This window comes from Lepidothrix coronata, unplaced genomic scaffold (assembly GCF_001604755.1).
Source record: "Lepidothrix coronata isolate B3197 unplaced genomic scaffold, Lepidothrix_coronata-1.0 Scaffold102, whole genome shotgun sequence".
Classification (NCBI taxonomy): domain Eukaryota; kingdom Metazoa; phylum Chordata; class Aves; order Passeriformes; family Pipridae; genus Lepidothrix; species Lepidothrix coronata.
In genome coordinates, this window is record NW_016690282.1 from 1,604,667 (window position 1) to 1,620,973 (window position 16,307).

General features: G+C 43.3%; 1 protein-coding gene across 7 annotated transcripts in view; it reads left to right on the plus strand.

Annotated features, from left to right (window-relative positions):
- RBFOX2 (RNA binding protein, fox-1 homolog 2) overlaps window positions 1-16,307 on the plus strand; it is a 173,671-nt gene that overhangs the window by 49,296 nt on the left and 108,068 nt on the right. Inside the window, exon 1 of one of the 7 annotated variants that reach the window (XM_017823358.1) lies at window positions 8,529-8,826. The exons of 5 other annotated variants lie outside the window; for them this stretch is intronic. In XM_017823358.1, the coding sequence (XP_017678847.1) occupies window positions 8,812-8,826 (15 nt within the window). In that variant the 5' untranslated portion in view covers window positions 8,529-8,811. Of the gene's footprint in view, window positions 1-8,528; window positions 8,827-16,307 lie in introns of those variants that run through there. One more of the 7 variants, XM_017823359.1, reaches the window with a different exon arrangement.

A 16,307-nucleotide genomic window follows, 5' to 3' on the forward strand; every position in this document is an offset into this window, starting at 1 on the left:
TCCTTGCTGATTATGTACTTTTGCCGTTCCCCATAGTGAAGCCGTACTTCAGGCATTCAGCTGTTTTGTCTTCATTAGGTATGTAAGGCTGCTAGGTAATGTCATGGATTATTTTTCTTCTCAGAGGGTCAAATGAAAGAATGTTATTTGAATAAAAGAAGAAATAAAGCAGCTGTGACAATGAGGATAACAAAATGCACAGAATGTAGTATTTGCTAAGCTGATTTCTTCCCTCTTAGAAGTGTATTTGCAGTTTACTTCTGGGGCTTATTAGTCTTTGAATCTTTCTAAGTTGGAGTGAATGCATTTTATGCTCTTAAAAAGGAATGTTAAAACCCAGTCTTCAAACCGAGCAATACAGGATAGAATTTTATTCCTGTCTCCAGAAACTTTACTATCCCAGGATTTGTAAACTGCTTTCTACACCATAGTAAATTAGATCCCAGCAGTACAGGGCCTCTAGATAAATATAGTAGCCATTATACCTTGATACAGTTGTATTGCCTAGGAAATTACTACTGTTATTGAAAAGGAATTTGCTCAGGGCAAGAGGGTATCCATTACTTCCTGAATAACTCGCTAACATTGTTAACCTTCCTTTACACAAACAAGCCAGGAGGAGTCCCTTTCTGCAGGATGGTATTACTCTCCATCTGTATTCCCCTTTATCACCAGCAGGCCTAAGCCAAAGTTTCAGCATATTAATAAACCCCTGTGTGGTCCAGGGAAGAGAGCTATGCCCTGTTCTTCCTCTTTCTCTACTGTTACAATACTCTCATATTCATGTCCTTTCTTAATTTGCTGGGTTGGTGCTGTGCTGATGAATTGCTGATGCAGTATGGCCACTTGACATGGTAAGCATGGAGACAAAAAAATGGTATAATGATGCTGTAGCTCCATTGATGAGGTTTTGGAAACAGTTTCTCTGTTACCATGTGAAATCTCACACCTTGAATTGGATGCCATCAGTTCATCCTTTTGTATAACTTCCCTTGTGGACTATAGAAAGATGAATTGTTGATGTAGGAGCTGAGTTGCCTTTTTTTTTTTAAATTTTTTATTTATTTATGACTCCCTCTTCAGAGTCCACAGCAAAAGAAATACCCTATTTAGCACTGTTAAATAAGTCTAGGGCACAGAGAATCTTTCTGCCCTTTATCAGTTCAGCTGGACATTTTACTCCTGATTTAACACTAAAAATAGACTTTTGTTGGAGTTTGATGCTGTCTAGTAATTTTCTGCTACTTAATGGAAAAATCGAAGGGAGATCAAAATTTGTGCTCTGGACATTACTAGTGAAGATATTAGGGCAGTTATTAACTAAACTTTAAAAAGTATATATTTAAATACCAGGATTAGAGCTTATTCTGATCCCGTCTTACAAGTACTTAAATGTATTTGCTATATGCCAATTCAGTATGGACTTTAGACTAGATCCAAGTATGACAGAATTGCAGAAGATACAGCTTGAAAATCAAGTCTGGGGGGGCAACACAGCAGCTTGCTAGAATCTCCTCAGAAGGTACTGGGAATTGCAGACTTTGCTCCTAGTCCACCATAGTAAGACTGACAGGTATATTTCATGGAAAATCCCACTTGGCTGCCCAAGCTCATGTTTGCTATATCCTGGGAGTGGCTGCATCATCATTCTGTTTCTGCAGATGAATGCCCAAACCAGTATACCAGAGCACTAAGAATTCCTTACATCTAAATGCTCACATGCTCTTGAGCATTCAACTTTGAATTCTCTGGGTTCACAGTTTAGTTTTATTGATGTGAGTGTTCTTTTAGTTTAAAAGTGTATTGCTGAGCTTTTTCTCTTGAAGAATTGACAGTGCCTTATACAATGGTGCTCTTGAGCATAGTTGTGAGGGGAGGAAAATACCAAACAAACTCAAAAAAGCTTTTCTTGGGATCCATTTTCTTCCCTCCCCCCTTGAATGATAAGCCTGTGAATTGAGATCTCCTGAAGTTTATTTAAGGACTTAAATTTAATTACTGTGTGAAGTCAGTAGCAGGACAGTCCTTGAAAATTATTGGGTTTGTTTGCATGTGAGGGTGTTTTATTGTTCCAAGCTTTCTGATTTTTGTGGAAGATAAACTAGCTCTTGATAGTTTGCTTTTAAATAAGTAGTCTCTTTTCAGAAACCTCTTGCTGTGTAGCTGAACCATACCTGCAGGAGACAGAATAGGAATCCAGTTTTCCAGTAATGAAATGGGTTGCTCTATAACAAAATGGCCTTTTTTTTTTCCCCCTTGTAATATGCCAACATTTGGCTTATTTGCTTGGCAAAACATCTGAAAGGGATTGTGGTATTTTTTTCTGGGTGATTTATTGTATGCACTTTGTGTTCTTGCTTCCTTTCATAAACAGGATAATGCAGAAAGAGGCTTCCTGGAGTCCTTTCGGATGTTAAGAGGAAATCTACCTTGTGGCTCAGAAATTCTTATAATCATAGATAATGCCAGGATCCTGAGCAGAGGGAGTCTTTGCAAATGAGCAGTACTCTGCCGCCAGGGTAGTCTCCAGCGGCACCGAAAGGAGCAAACCAACCTCAAAGAAGATCCTCTTATCTCCATAGGAACTGCATGTGTGCCCAGGGCTGCCTTCTGTGCTTCTCCCCAGATAGCTTCCAGCCCCATTTCTAATATTCTTTATAAAAACCAAAACAAACCCCAAATAAAAATCAACCAATCAAACCAAATAAAAAACGGCAAGACACAAGGCAAGCCCAAACCCACAGCTAGCAGGAATCTGGTTCCCTTGTTCTCTTACCAGGACCTTCAGCCGGAGTCAGATAAGCCATGGAAAGCAGCCGCTGAGTTGGAGAAACTTCTCTCTGGGTGCTGCAGAACATGTCACAGTTCCCATCTCCAGTCAGACCTTTTGTAGAAATGTTTGTAGTAGTGGGACAATGGTCTGAGTCTTCATCCTCAGTCTAAATCCAGCTTCCGCATAAAATAGGAGAGCTTGGTCTGGCTGTTGGCTGTGAAAGTCACTGCTTTCCTTTGGTTTGAAATTAAATTTCCCTCTTCAATCTGCTCCAGCCTTTGGGGTACCTTCCCTCCCACTCCCCAGCCATGAAAAACTGCACGGTGAAGATGAACGCGTAGATTCAATAGCACTTACTAACCATAAAAGAATAATCTTTATTTTAGAGTTCAGCCTATTTTAAAGTGTTTTACAGTTTTGTTTGACAGGTAAGGTTGCCAGGAAGCCTTATTAAACATTAGGAATAGATATTTTTATGATCACTATTCTTTATTCATGTATCCTGAATGCTCTCCCAGATGTGTTCAGGTACCCAGGTTAATTTGCACTTCCCTACCAGTAGCTTTCCACTGGCATCTTTGTTCTGAAAACATTCTATTATCAGACCCCATTTCATTTTTCACTCTGCTCAGCACTGGGCTGTTATTTTAACTCTCATTAGTGGAAGAGTTCCAACATGGATGCCTCTAGGAAAGTTCAGATGCTGCGAAAATTGGTATTGGTGCCTTCCCCTGTAGCATTGCTTTCCTGATGCAGTCTTCTGGTATGACAGAAGCTGGCCGAGCTCAGCTAGCAGCAGCAGCACTTTAATAATAATGGGCTTCAAGAAACACCTGCATTTGGGGTTGCCATTGCACCACAGCGGTACTTTTGGCCTTGCAGCAGGTTGAATGTTAGTACTGCAGTTAGAGCCGCAAGTGCAGGTGATGCAGTTCAAAGCAGACTGCGCACCTTCCCAAGTGTCCACATCTAAATATGCTCACAGCTGTAGTTTGGTTAAAACCCACTTGTTATCTGGTTACATCCCTTTTGTTTGCAAGCTTGAGCCAGATAAGAGAACCGCAGAGCTGTTTGTTGGGCGACTGTTGGAACATCTTCCTTAGTTACTGCTGGAATGGAAAGCATTTCGTTATCACAGACTGCAACAGCTGACTTTTCTCCAAATATAGAACAGAAATACGTATTGAATCCTTTGGCTCTTTCTTCAATGTTGGAAATGTGTCTACCTTTTCCCCATAGTAGCAAATCAATGCAATTGCTGGAGTTTCTATTCTTGAGAAGCTTTGAAAAACTCATTATCGTCTTCCAGCTTTGACTATGGATTTTGCCTCCTGTTGTTAGGATTCCCTTGTAAATTTTATTTTTCCCTTTTCTAATTTCCTTTCTATTTTCTTCTCTCAGCTTTTTTTTTTTCCTCACTTGCTAGAATATATACAAGTGTTCAAGTGTGGGGATGTGACAAGGAAGCCCAATAGGCAATCTGTCTGTCTAGGAAAAATATGCCAGTGTACCTCTGGTCCCACTCAAGTGCTCAGTATGTACGTAGATACACTGGTTTGGTCTCTATTCTCCTTACATATATCCAAATGCAATTGTCACAATCACTTTAACTAAGCTACCGCTAATTTCTGTTTTTACAACTGATTGCTCTTTTCTGTCAAGATGGAATCTAATATGGACTTACTCATTTTCAATGTAACACTTCTTGAACTAAGAAATTGTTTTCTGTAATTTAGAAATTTGGAGGGCGTTCTTTGGCATTAGCCCCCCGATGCCTCCTGTGAATGTCGTTGCATTAGAAATTCCTGATCAAATGGGGTTTTCCCTCTGTTATGAAGAGGTGCTCAGCTAGCCACTCATCCTGTGTGCTATCTAATGTGATTTCAGTAGTGTGTAGCAGGCACACCAGCTTGTACCCTGTCTTGAGCTTTATCTGCTAGAATGTTAATCCATGAGCATTTGAAATCATATGCCTCTGAGACACCATCAGCTAGAAAGAGATAACGTCAGTTTGAAACTGTGCTGTACCCATTCCCCATTTGCCCACTCTGATCTCTCCTAAATAGGCTAGAACTTTTTGTAGAATATTTTTTAAGCATTTGGCTTATTTGAAACTTATATACCAGCAGTGGTTTTGGGTTCAATCTGTGTACATAACTGAGCAGCCACGATTACTCTTATGTCATTAAGGCTTTTGATACTGGTACAGAAGCAGGTAGAATTTTTTTTCCTTTTTATCAGTGCCTGTTATTTTGCCAAAGACATTTAAATAATATTAAATATGTGGTTACTTGATCCTTTTTTTCTCTTTTTCCTTTTGTTACTTGCTAAGACCTTCCTTACCTCTCTAACAAACATTAGTCTTTCCAGACTGCTTTTTTCCCCTTTCACTTTGATTTACACAACAACCTCCCATCAGAGAAGAGGGACCAATGTTTCACTAGGCTGCAGCTCTCTGAACATTTTTCTAGTTTCTTGGTATATATTAATTTTAAAATAGTTTTCTTTCTGCTTTTAATCTTTTTTGAGACATGAAAGATCCCTAAGAGATCATGTGTATTTCCACGCACAGCAGCCTCTCTGAGTTCCCTGACACATATCCTGTAAAGCTCTGTTGTTAGGATTAAGACAAAGCATTTGCAGAGGATCCTAGCTACCTGTTTCAGAAGCCTGTCTTAGTTATGTCCATCTTTCTGGAATAAGATGCATTGACATACTGTTGTCTTCTTGCTCTTTAGAGAATAGTTTTGGGTTTTTTAGGATAAATTTTTTTAGAAAAAAGTGTGTTGTACTGGTACTTTGTACAAACTATCTAATGTAGTTGAAAAATCTGAATAAAAGCTTAAAGAAGGTGCAATAATTTGTCTAGTTGTTCCCCCCCCCAATAGTTGTATTGACCAAGTAAATATTTTTTTTGCTTCTGAGGCTAAAATGGTTACCTCACTGCCACCTGTACTGTCTACAACTGTGGATAGTCTTAGGCATGCACCTCATGTTCTTAGTGGTGGTTTGAGCCTCTGGGCAGCAGCAGCAGCGGCTCTGTCGAAGGGAGTCATCCTGCAGCCTCCTTTTCTGACCTGCCGGGTACTCCTCTCACTGCTTGAAAATACTGAGTGTTGAGAAACTTGCTCTTGCAGTTCATCAAACAGGGCTCCTGCTCCAGGACAAGGGTATTACATCACTGCTCTTCTCAGTAATCTTCCCATATACCTTCCATGGAGAGGTGGTGGCCTTGTAGCAACAGCGAAATAAATTTTGAGTCAGTATTTGGATGATTCAGGGAGGGTTCATGGGTCTTGTTTTGATTTGGAGGTTGAATATAACCTGCACAGCTGTGGAGTTGCTGGGATGATGCTTGTAACTAGTTTCAGTTGTTGACTGGGATGATCTGTGACAAGTCTTACTTGTTGAAATTAAGGAACAGGCTTATTCTGAAAGTTTCTTTTTTTTTTTTTCCCCCATGGAAGAGTGACCTAAAGGATGAGAGATCCTGGGGAAGAAGGGGGAGAATTTTTTTTCTTTTTTTTTTCCCTTTTCTTATTTTTTTAAAATTAGGGAACTTGATAGTAACTCTTCAGCTTAGTTTTAAGCACTCATCATTTTCAAGTCTTTTATGGTAATCCATATGAAGTAGGATTTATTTGGGTTTGCTCACCTGGTCCATGTGTCTTCTCACTTTCTCCTCTGCACACAAGGAATCTCAGCTTTCATTAAAATGTTACTTAAGATCATTTTTGGATCGTGATTCTGGATCAGAAGAAAACCTTAAAAATGCCATCAAGGTTATTTGGTGCAGAAGTGTCTGCTTGAGTCTGCAGGCTGGTTGAACTAGTCACTGCTGCTGGTGTGACCCTGCTGCAGAGATGTTAACAGAAGTGTCTAACCATGATGCAAATGTCAGCATTGCTGCTGTTTCACTCCTCTCAGAGCCTTTGAGAACAGGTTTATGGATCACATGCTTCACTCTTTGGAGACTGTGGTGCATAGGCTTTGGTGCCATAAGTGATTTTTAGGAACATTGCTTTTCACCTTCCCAACCTGACCCATTGTGCAAAAAGGTGAGAACAGATGGGGACCTGCGCAATGCCATAGTGGAACAGCCCTGTGACATCCCATGTTCCTGGAGGACCTTCTGCTCCTTCCCCTGAAAAGCAGGGCCTGAATTTTCCTGGCTGGAAAATGGAGCATCGTCTTGCTTAGTCCCTAACTAGTACATCCCTATGACTGCTATGTCCTGATCGTGACAATAAGCCTTTTTTTCCCGGTTTTTATGTGTGACTGCAGTGACAGTCATGTATTTATTTCCTTAGAGCCCATCGGCGTCCTGTGTGTTCATGCCTGTTCCTGGGACAAGCCTACCCTGGGGTGTGTCTGTGGCTTGCTGAAGGTGAGGGGAGCCTGTGCAGTGCAAAGCACGTCTGGGATGTCTGGTCTGGCTGTGGTAGGAGGCCCATCCATTTGTCACCCCATATAGGTAGGGCTTCACTTGTGTGTGGAGCCTGGCAGGCCACAGGATGCTTGCTTGCTCGCTTGAAGCCCACTGGATTGCATTTAAGTAATCTATAAGTACAGGGAGCAGTGGTGATACGTGGAATAGCACTGTTTCTATATCTTTAGCTGAGATAAAACTATTCCTTCAAAACTCATTTCCAAGGAGACCAGTGCCTCAATGAAAACAAGGGGGGTTTTTTTGTTTGTTTGTTTTTGTTTGTTTGTTTTGTTGTTTTTTTTTTTTTTTCTCCCCTGTTAGACACAGGGCCATATTTAACTTAGCTTTTGGAGCCCAGCGAGGGAAGTCAATTCTTCATTTTGAGGTGGGAAGGGAAGGGGGCGAGAAACCCGTTTTCCTAGTTTGGAAGAGCGGTTTAACTGATTAATGAGATGTGAGGTGACACTCATCCTGTGGCATCGGGCACGGGGGATGGGACGAGGATTCGCTCCTGCAGGGAAGGGCTTGCTGGTGCTTGTCTTGGTGGCTGGGGCGAGTGTCTTTTGCTCAGCGCGCCTTTCCCGGGGCTGCTGCCCCACCGGCAGAGCTTTGCTGTCCTGAAATTGGAGCAGGCTGGGAGCGCAAGGCTGCAAGGGCACTTGCCCCAGTCAGACTTGGGGGGAAAGCTGCCTCCAAGCAAGAGGGAACCCGATACACTCTGAGGAACCGGAGCCAGCTGCTGCTTTCCCTTTAGCAATATGCAAGTCTGTAAAATACTCATGTGGAGCCACCTGCGAAAGCAGATTAACCCCTTTATCTGCGTCGCTTCTTTTCTCCAGCTCACGCCGCCAGTGGTTGTTTTTCCTCAGGGAGTTCCAGGGTGGCTGGCACACACAGATTTTCTACTTAGCTTCAGGATCCCCATAGTTGTGCTCCTTGAGTCCTGTCAGTGGTTAATGATTAAATACAGCTACTGAATTGTAACCGAATTTGGGGTGTTGATTAGTGGGGTAGATGAAGACGTGCAGAACCTGCCTATGGCACCTTTCACGGCTTCTGCATCTATGGATGATTCCTGCAGAAGCAGTTAGTGGGTGGGTCAGGGAATGGGTCCTCACCCCCAGTGACCTTGGAGGACAATGCTCTGTTCTGCCTCGTTCACGGATAGAGATCCCTTCTTCTAAAGTAAGCACTCTCGGGCACTGGGAGCCGGGCTGCATTTATTACTAACCCCACCCATCCCTGCCTCTTGCAAGAATCTTGTGAGGCCGAGATTGTGTTTTTAGAAGCAGAATGACAGAGAGAAATTCCCTGGAGGCGAATGCAGAGTGTGTGCTGTGCACGCCAGTACAGACACACGGGGCTGGGAACTCCCAGAGAGAGATTAAGTGCGAGAGAAGAGCGCAGAGCAGCCAGAGCTGGAGGAGGGGGGTGGAGGAGGCGAGACGCTTTCTAAGCCTCAAACTGAGCCGTTCGGATTTTTTTTTCTTTAAGAGAAAAAAAAAAAACAAAAACCACCCTCAACCAACCTCGGTCTCGACAATCTTACTGAAGTGCCTCTTGTGTTGCCGGATCATCTCACTGCTGGGTTTGAAGGACCCAGGCTAACATGATGTACCTCTGGGTGAGTAGGAAGCGTGTGTGAGGGCTTGCACACTTTGCACATATAAGGAATGGAAAGCTGAAGGACTCTGCACTAACGTGAGTGGCCTTCACTGTTGGGCTTAGCTCTCTGCAGCCTCTACACACAGTGGGCTATTTTTCCCTTGTAAAAAATAATATTTCGAGCAGGTACTATTAACTGGGTATCGAGCAGGTTTTTCCTGTGGTTATAGGTTTCTCTGGAGAGAACAGTTTTGGGCAGGTGCCTTGGAGACAAGATTTTTGGTATAATGCTCATCACTGTCTGCCATCTGAGAGACCTCTGTGTATATATATATATATATACATATATATATAATTTTTCTTTGGTTGCATAACACTGTTCCCATGTGCCTCTGCTTTATGGGATTTTGGTGTTACTGAGAGACATCCCAGGTAGTGAAGGACTGCTGCTGAAAGGGATCTGTAGTCACTGAAGGTTAGGAGAGGAGCAGGAAGGGAATACATAGTTTTGGAGTTTGGGAGAGAGAAGCTGTTTCTACAAAAGTTGGATGCAAGGTTGTTTTTCCAGAAGTGGCACAGTTACTCAAGTTTCTGGTGGAGTATGGAAAATAATGTCAGGAAAAACATGTGTAAAGTGTTACATAGATCTAGCAAGCAAAGTAAAAGCTTATATAAAGGCATATATATTTTTAGCCTTTGAGCAAGGACTGGAATTTCCTCTAGAGCAGTCAGTTCTCTTAGAGTGCTCAGTCATCTATGTGTAGTTTTGTCTGCTCCTGGGCACCCTTGAGATCAGCAGTTTGCCCTTGGGTTTCCTTACCTAGATATGTGAGGTGAAGAATAATTGGGTTCCAAGTTTTTTTCTTTTTTTTTTTTTTTTCTTAAAACCCACCCTCGTTCCTAACACTGAGTGTGGGGGCTCTCGCTGCTGCTGGCTGCTGTTAGAGTCTGACTCCCCATCACTCCCAGGAACAAACAGTGGTTTATTTTAGCAACAAAGCAAGCCTTGGAACCCAGGCAGAAGGATTTGACTTTCCTCCTTTGCACATACACACACTATCTTTGTTGCAGGGTAACTTGACTCTGCGCAGGGGTATGCACACTTGCCTGGTTTCGTCCAGCAGGCCCTGCTGGCAGGCACGTCCACCTCCTCTGCTCTTCCTCTTGCCACAGCCTGGTGTGCGGGACCCCAGTTGGGGTGCTGGTTTTTAGTGAGAGAGACTGGGCAGGCCCCATGGCTCAGCTAAGATTTGTGCTTGGTTTGGTGGGTGGGGTAAGAGGAGAAGTAATTCAGCCATACTGCTGCTGATTTTAGATAAGGAGTAAACAATGGAGATGTTCCTTACTCTGCTAAAACGAAGAGGATGAGTGTGGGAGCAGACTAGAGCTGCCCTGCTATCTCGCCTCCTCATGCTGAGGGGTGTGTGAGCACTGTAGTGTAAAGCAGAGGTGTTAGCCTGCCTAAAGACCAGCTTTGGCCCAAAAGGTGAAGCCTTGTCCTGGATTCTTAAAAGAAGGTTGAGTTTTGGGATGTTTGCTGACAAGACAAAGGCTGGTAACCCTCCGTGGGGTGCCGCTTCTGCCTGCACCCTAAACTTAGGGCAGCACTGCTGTTGTGTGTGCATTGGAGTTAAACTTAAGAGAAGTGGGGAAAAGAAATGTTAAATGCTTGAAAATAGCTGAAGGGGTTTTAAAGGCCTCATCTGGGCACTGAGCCATGATAATTAAAGAAATTAGTGAATTTTTGCTATCTGTATATGATCTTTGCCTTCTCAGTACAGGTTACCTTGTTACTTTCGGGGAATCTTCTCCTCCTTGGTCCTTTCAGGAACCTTTTCTTCTGTGCCTATTTGTGTTTCTGCTTTAAGCTCTTTTTATCTGACAGGCTGCATAACCTTTAGCAGTGAGAACAAGGAGCCTCAAGTGACAGATCTGGTTTGGTGTGGGGTTTGCTGTGCCTCGCCTGTGCCAGTTTCTTGCTTCCCTGCTCACAGGTTCCCCCCCCTACCTCCCATTGTCTCCTTGTTCCCATGCTGTCTTTTTTTCTGTTCTGTGCCTCTTGTCCTTGGAATGTCAAGACTTCAGTAGATGCATGGAGATTTGTACTGAGTCATTCCTTAATTCAATGCATGAAGCTACATTAATGCAATGTTAAATTTGAGGTTTTAAATATGCAAGTCCTGAAATCCAGAATTAAGGTTCCCACAGCAACCATAATGTTTCTTCCCCCCACCCCCCAAGGGGTGCATATTACAGAATTATCTTCTTTGAAGAGATTGTGCAATATTGAGTGCTGTCAGGTTTGACAAATAGTAAAATAAAAAGGAGAATATGTCTTTCTCTGCAACTGTGGTATAGCATGGATACCAAACCCAGACATACAGGCTACCTACAACATCACAGTCCCTGATCATAATGCTGTCTCTGGAATGAAGTGGTGCTGTAGCCTTGGTTCAGACTGACATTCTTGCTTGATGAACTGTATTCCCTCGGGTTAAACTTGTTGCAGGATACTCTTAAATATTTGAGAGCCTTGTAGACTACAGGAGATTGTGGGCTGTGGAGATCTGGAGAGTGGGAAACTTAAAATATCTGTTGTGATGACCTAATGCTTGGCATTGTGAGGGAAGTGAAGGCGGCAGACTATCTGTGCCATTAAATATCAAGAGAGACTATTTATCTTAACACTTTTACTGTGTAGGATGCAGTTGTATGAAGTCTTTCTGAGGCAGAGATGGCATGATAGTCTCTCTGATGGCGTAGACCATTTGAGTGCATCGTCAGTGTTGAAACTCAAGGTGGGTGCTTTGACATATGTATAGGTGTGTATAGGAATTCTATTTTGCAGACAAGAGTATTTTTTCCGGGGGGGGGGACCATTTAACTCTGCTTTTGTCTCTTCTCTCATTCGTCTCCATTTGCATGCAGCTGTCTGGGCTCCTGAATTGCTTGAGAGGGCTCCTAGTCATCCATTCTCTGAATGGGACATGGGGTAATTTGGACTATGAAGGCAAGAGGGTCTTTACTCTGAGGGAAGTCAGTACTGACAACATGGGGGCAGGTGTTCTGCTGGTGACAGCCAGGAGCAGAGTGGTTTGAATGTGGAAAAAGTGTTCAACCCTTTACTGGATAAGAAAGCCCGATTCTTTTTTTTTTTCCTTCTTTTTTTTTTTTCCCTCCCATTTATGAGCAGATGAATCTTTGTGTACTGTGAGTCATAAGATATAATCTAGAGTCATTTCATTCCAAGTATTTTCTAAAGAGCATGATGTGTTCTGAGAGTTGCATGTATGAATGTCGCCTTGTTGGAGGTCTGTTTTTACAAGAAAGGTTGAAAGGAAGGGGCAGCAGCCCTATGAAGCAATTTATCAATCATCCTTCTCCTGTGCTCAAAGACAGCTGAAACTATCAAAGGCAGGAGGGACCAAGGTATGGGAGGTCCATGCTGTTGCTAGGCTTCTGGTAGGAAAGCACTGGATTCATTGCTCTGATCTCAGTTTATAGTGGGTATGGATAATTTCCTCATTTCTCGCAGCCACGTACAGGGTACATGCTGAGCGTCTGTGAGAGGGCTGGCTGCCTATTGCAACTAGAAATGATTCCTTTCTCTAGAGCCTTGTGAAAGTGAAGATCTTACTTAGACCCACTAATTACCATACAGCAAGAATAATGCTAGTAAGCTTGCCAAGCTCATTTTGAATTTTTTTTTTTCTTTTTTTAGTTTTCTTCCTGACCTGTCTTTTACTTGCCTTTTGTCACTTAAAAGTCTCTCCTTGCATTCACTGGAATAACTTTTCCCTCTAGGCTGCAAGCTCATCAGCTTTACCACCAAGGGATTGGAAACCCAACTCCGATGCCAAACTTGAGTCTTAGCAACATGCTCTTCCTCACACCAGGTCTTTCTGTTATTTGTTTGGTCTTTTTTCATGAGAGTGAAAAGTATGAACATTACGGCATGGTTTTCGAAGTGTGCGTTTGATAGCAGCAAAGCAAGTGGCTATCCAGGGAAAACTGCCTCCCTGCTTTGTTCTGGTGCCAAGCCTGGGGCAGCTCTTGCTGGGGAAGTCTGGCTGTGCCTCTAGGTCTTTGGCTGGAACCTGTTTGGTAGGCATGGCAAATGAACACGTCAGCCAAAATGGCAAATGAAGCTCTGACGGGAGGGAGAACGCGCAGTTGCTGTACGTGAAAGGTGCGCGCGTGGCGTGGTCAGTGCTAAGAGAGGTTAAAATGGGGTTGCCTCTGGGAGACTGTGGTTGTGAGGGTGTAGAAAGGTTTTCCTGATTGCCTATTAGAGGTCAGGTCTGGGTGAATTTCTGCGAGTATATTAAAAGACATTTTGTGTTAATATAAACACTGATTTTTGAATTCTTGCTCCAGAGCAGGAAAGCTCTGGAAAATCATAAAATGGAGCTCATGTGAAAATCCTCGAGTGAGTAGCCTGAAAGCTGATTCCCCAGCCTGCAAGTCCCTGCGGTGCCATACTGTGGCATGCATACATAGCAGCTTGAATCCAGAAGTAATATAGTTATGTTTGTCCAGCTCTGCAGCTGAGATAATGAGTTCTGCTGCTCGATAAGGTTTATTAGCTTTGGTGCAGCACCTCATGAACATGGTTATACTGCTTCCACACTTGAACTGTTCCGTGCACAGCTGCATTGTGTTCTTTTGGGGGTTAGTGTGACAAAGTGACTTGCATCTGTTTGCATCTAGGGTTTTATAAAAGCTTTGGAGTTTTGGGAAACAGAGAAAGAAGAGTTTATGAAAGAGATTATATAATGCGACTGTCTGTGTTACTAGAGGACTAAAGTTGATAATCCAGGTGATCTTTTCCAATTCTGTGTTCCTGCAAGCCTGTAATTGTGGAAGATGTCAAGGTCACAACCAAGATGAGAAAGCCCAGTGCAGTTCAAAAAGAGAAGGCATTTCATGGCTTCAGGATCAGAATGATCTCTTCTGTAGGATGATTTTATCTGATTTTGTATAAATCAAGTGTCCAGCACATTGCCATCATATTAAGGAATTCCCTTCCTTGAGGAGTCTAAACAAAAGAATTAGGGGGATGTAGACTGGCTGAGTTGGTGTGAATTTCTCCAGCAGCTCTTCTGCCTGACTGCTGTATTCCCACCTGTCCAAACAGTGATGAGCACAGGGGACTCTGTTTGCTGTAAGCCTGTCCAAGTCCTGGGAGACTGACAGGGACCGGGTCATGTTTAAGTTAGTTTTTCACAAAACAGCCTGTTTATCTTGGAAGGAAGAGAATAAACCATAAGAGAATAAGGAGAGAATAAACCTCAGCCTTCCTGATTTCCAGCTGAAAGCTTGAGGAAGAGCGCAGATAATAGCGATTTGAGACTGAACATCTGTGTTTCCTGCACTTCCCATGGTGCTTATTTGCTAATCTTAATTCCATTAGCCCCAGAACTGTTTTCACAGAATCACAGAATTGTTAGGATTGGGAGGGACCTTTTGAGATCATCTAGTCCAACCCCCCTGCCAAGGCAGGGTCACCTGGAGCAGGTTGCACAGGAATGCATCCAAGTGATTTTTAAATGTCTCCAGAGAACGAGATTCCATAACCTCCCTGGGCAGCCTGTTCCAGTGCTCTGCCACCCTCAATGTAAAGAAGTTCTTCTTCATGTTGAGCTGGAACTTCCTATGTTTTAGTTTATGATCACTGTTCCTCGTCCTGTCACTGGGCACCACTGAAAAGAGTCTGGCACCATCCTGTTGACACCTACCTTTTAGATATTTATATGCATTAATGAGATCCCCTCTCAGTCTTCTCTTCTCTAGACTAAACAGGCCCAGGTCGTTCAGTCTCTCCACATAATAGAGATGCTCCAGACTCCTGATCATCTTTGTGGCCCTCCTGCTGGATCTTCTCCAGTAGCTCCTTGTCTTTTTTGTACTGAGGAGCCCAGGACTGGACACAGCATTCCAGATGTGGCCTCACTAGTGTGGAGTAGAGGGGGAGGATCACCTCCCTTGGCCTGCTGGCCAAACTTGTTCCTATGCACCTCAGGATACCATTGACCCTCCTTGCCACAAGGGCACACTGCTGTCTCACGGTCAACTTGTCACCCACTAAGACTCCCGGGTCCTTCTCTGCAGAACTGTTCTCTAGTAGGTCAGCCCCCAACCTGTGCTGGCACTTGGGGTTATTTCTCCCCAGGTGCAGTACCCTACACTTGCCCTTGTTGAACCTCATTAGATATCTCTCTGCCCAACTTTCCAATCTGTCAAGGCTTGTCCTAGTCCCCAAGGCTATGGCGGCAGTATAGGAGAGGTCTTTGAGTGGCTCTAAATTGGAGTGGCTTTTTTGCCACAGCTCTAAGCAGTCACTAGGGTAGCAACTGTGTATGTGTGCATGCCTAACCAAAAGGATGATTGGATGGCTTGTGCAGTTAGCTGGAAAAGATTCCTTCATCCTTCAGTGAGGGCTACTGGGTCAGCAGGAGCTTGAGTCACAAAATGTTTTCTTTGCAGAGTTGTGAGTGTGGAGGAGGATCTGCGGTCTGGACGGTACCCCGTACTGAGGGCCGTATGATGCACCCTGTGGCCATGCATTGGATAGACAAGCTGTGCTGATGGACCAGTGCAGATAGTTCCATGCTGGAAGTGAAAACAGGCCTGCAGAAAATTAGGAAATCAATTGAGGATGTGCTTTGTGCCCTCCGGTGCTAAAGTCTTTTACTGAAAGTGTTAAAGATTCCTCAAAGCTGTGAAGAAGCTTAAACAAGTAATTAAGTTTCCTTCGTCTGTCCCTTAAATTTAGGTTTCATTGTTCTCAGAGTCCTATGTCTCATGACTAATATACTGCCTGCACAATGCGCTGGCTGATTTTTTACCAGATGGTTCTTGGGTCTGTAGCTGAATCCAGGGCAAAGGCATTTAGTTTTTCTCCTGCCTCAAATGAAAGATGCTGTCCCCCACACAATGCTCTAATTGAATATTGGACATAAGACAATGATGAAGTGAAAATATTTTGACCAGATGACAATTTTTAAAGATATTCTTAGGGATTATTATTCATTGTGTTTTAAGGAGCTGACATAGGATGATTCTAGAACACTCCTTTTTTTAATGATTTATAAATCATTTCATGTTGAAACAAAGTTTAAATGCAGAAAAATGCTGAAATTTAATTATGTATATGTGGCTAGAAGATAGAAAATGTGCAGTGTGAACTGCCTGTTGCTATTTTTTTCCTTTTCATTTCTGTTGTAATAGCCTCCTTTTTCATCCCACTCTCAGTCACGATGGTGATGTCTGCTTGCATCTTTTGGATGGAGAACCCTTATGAGTAAAGACAAAGCATCCCTCAGGAAGGTGGCAAAGCCTATTTGGTGCAGCACAAGTGAGGTGTGTAGCCCTATGAGGACCATCTCAGTAGCATTGCAGAGGAGCTTTGCTCCGAGTCCTGTTGGATCCAGAAGTAGTTGCAGCTTCTCTCCCCCCCTCCACCCGCCAAATTTATTACATTGTGATTTTAGCTGCTGC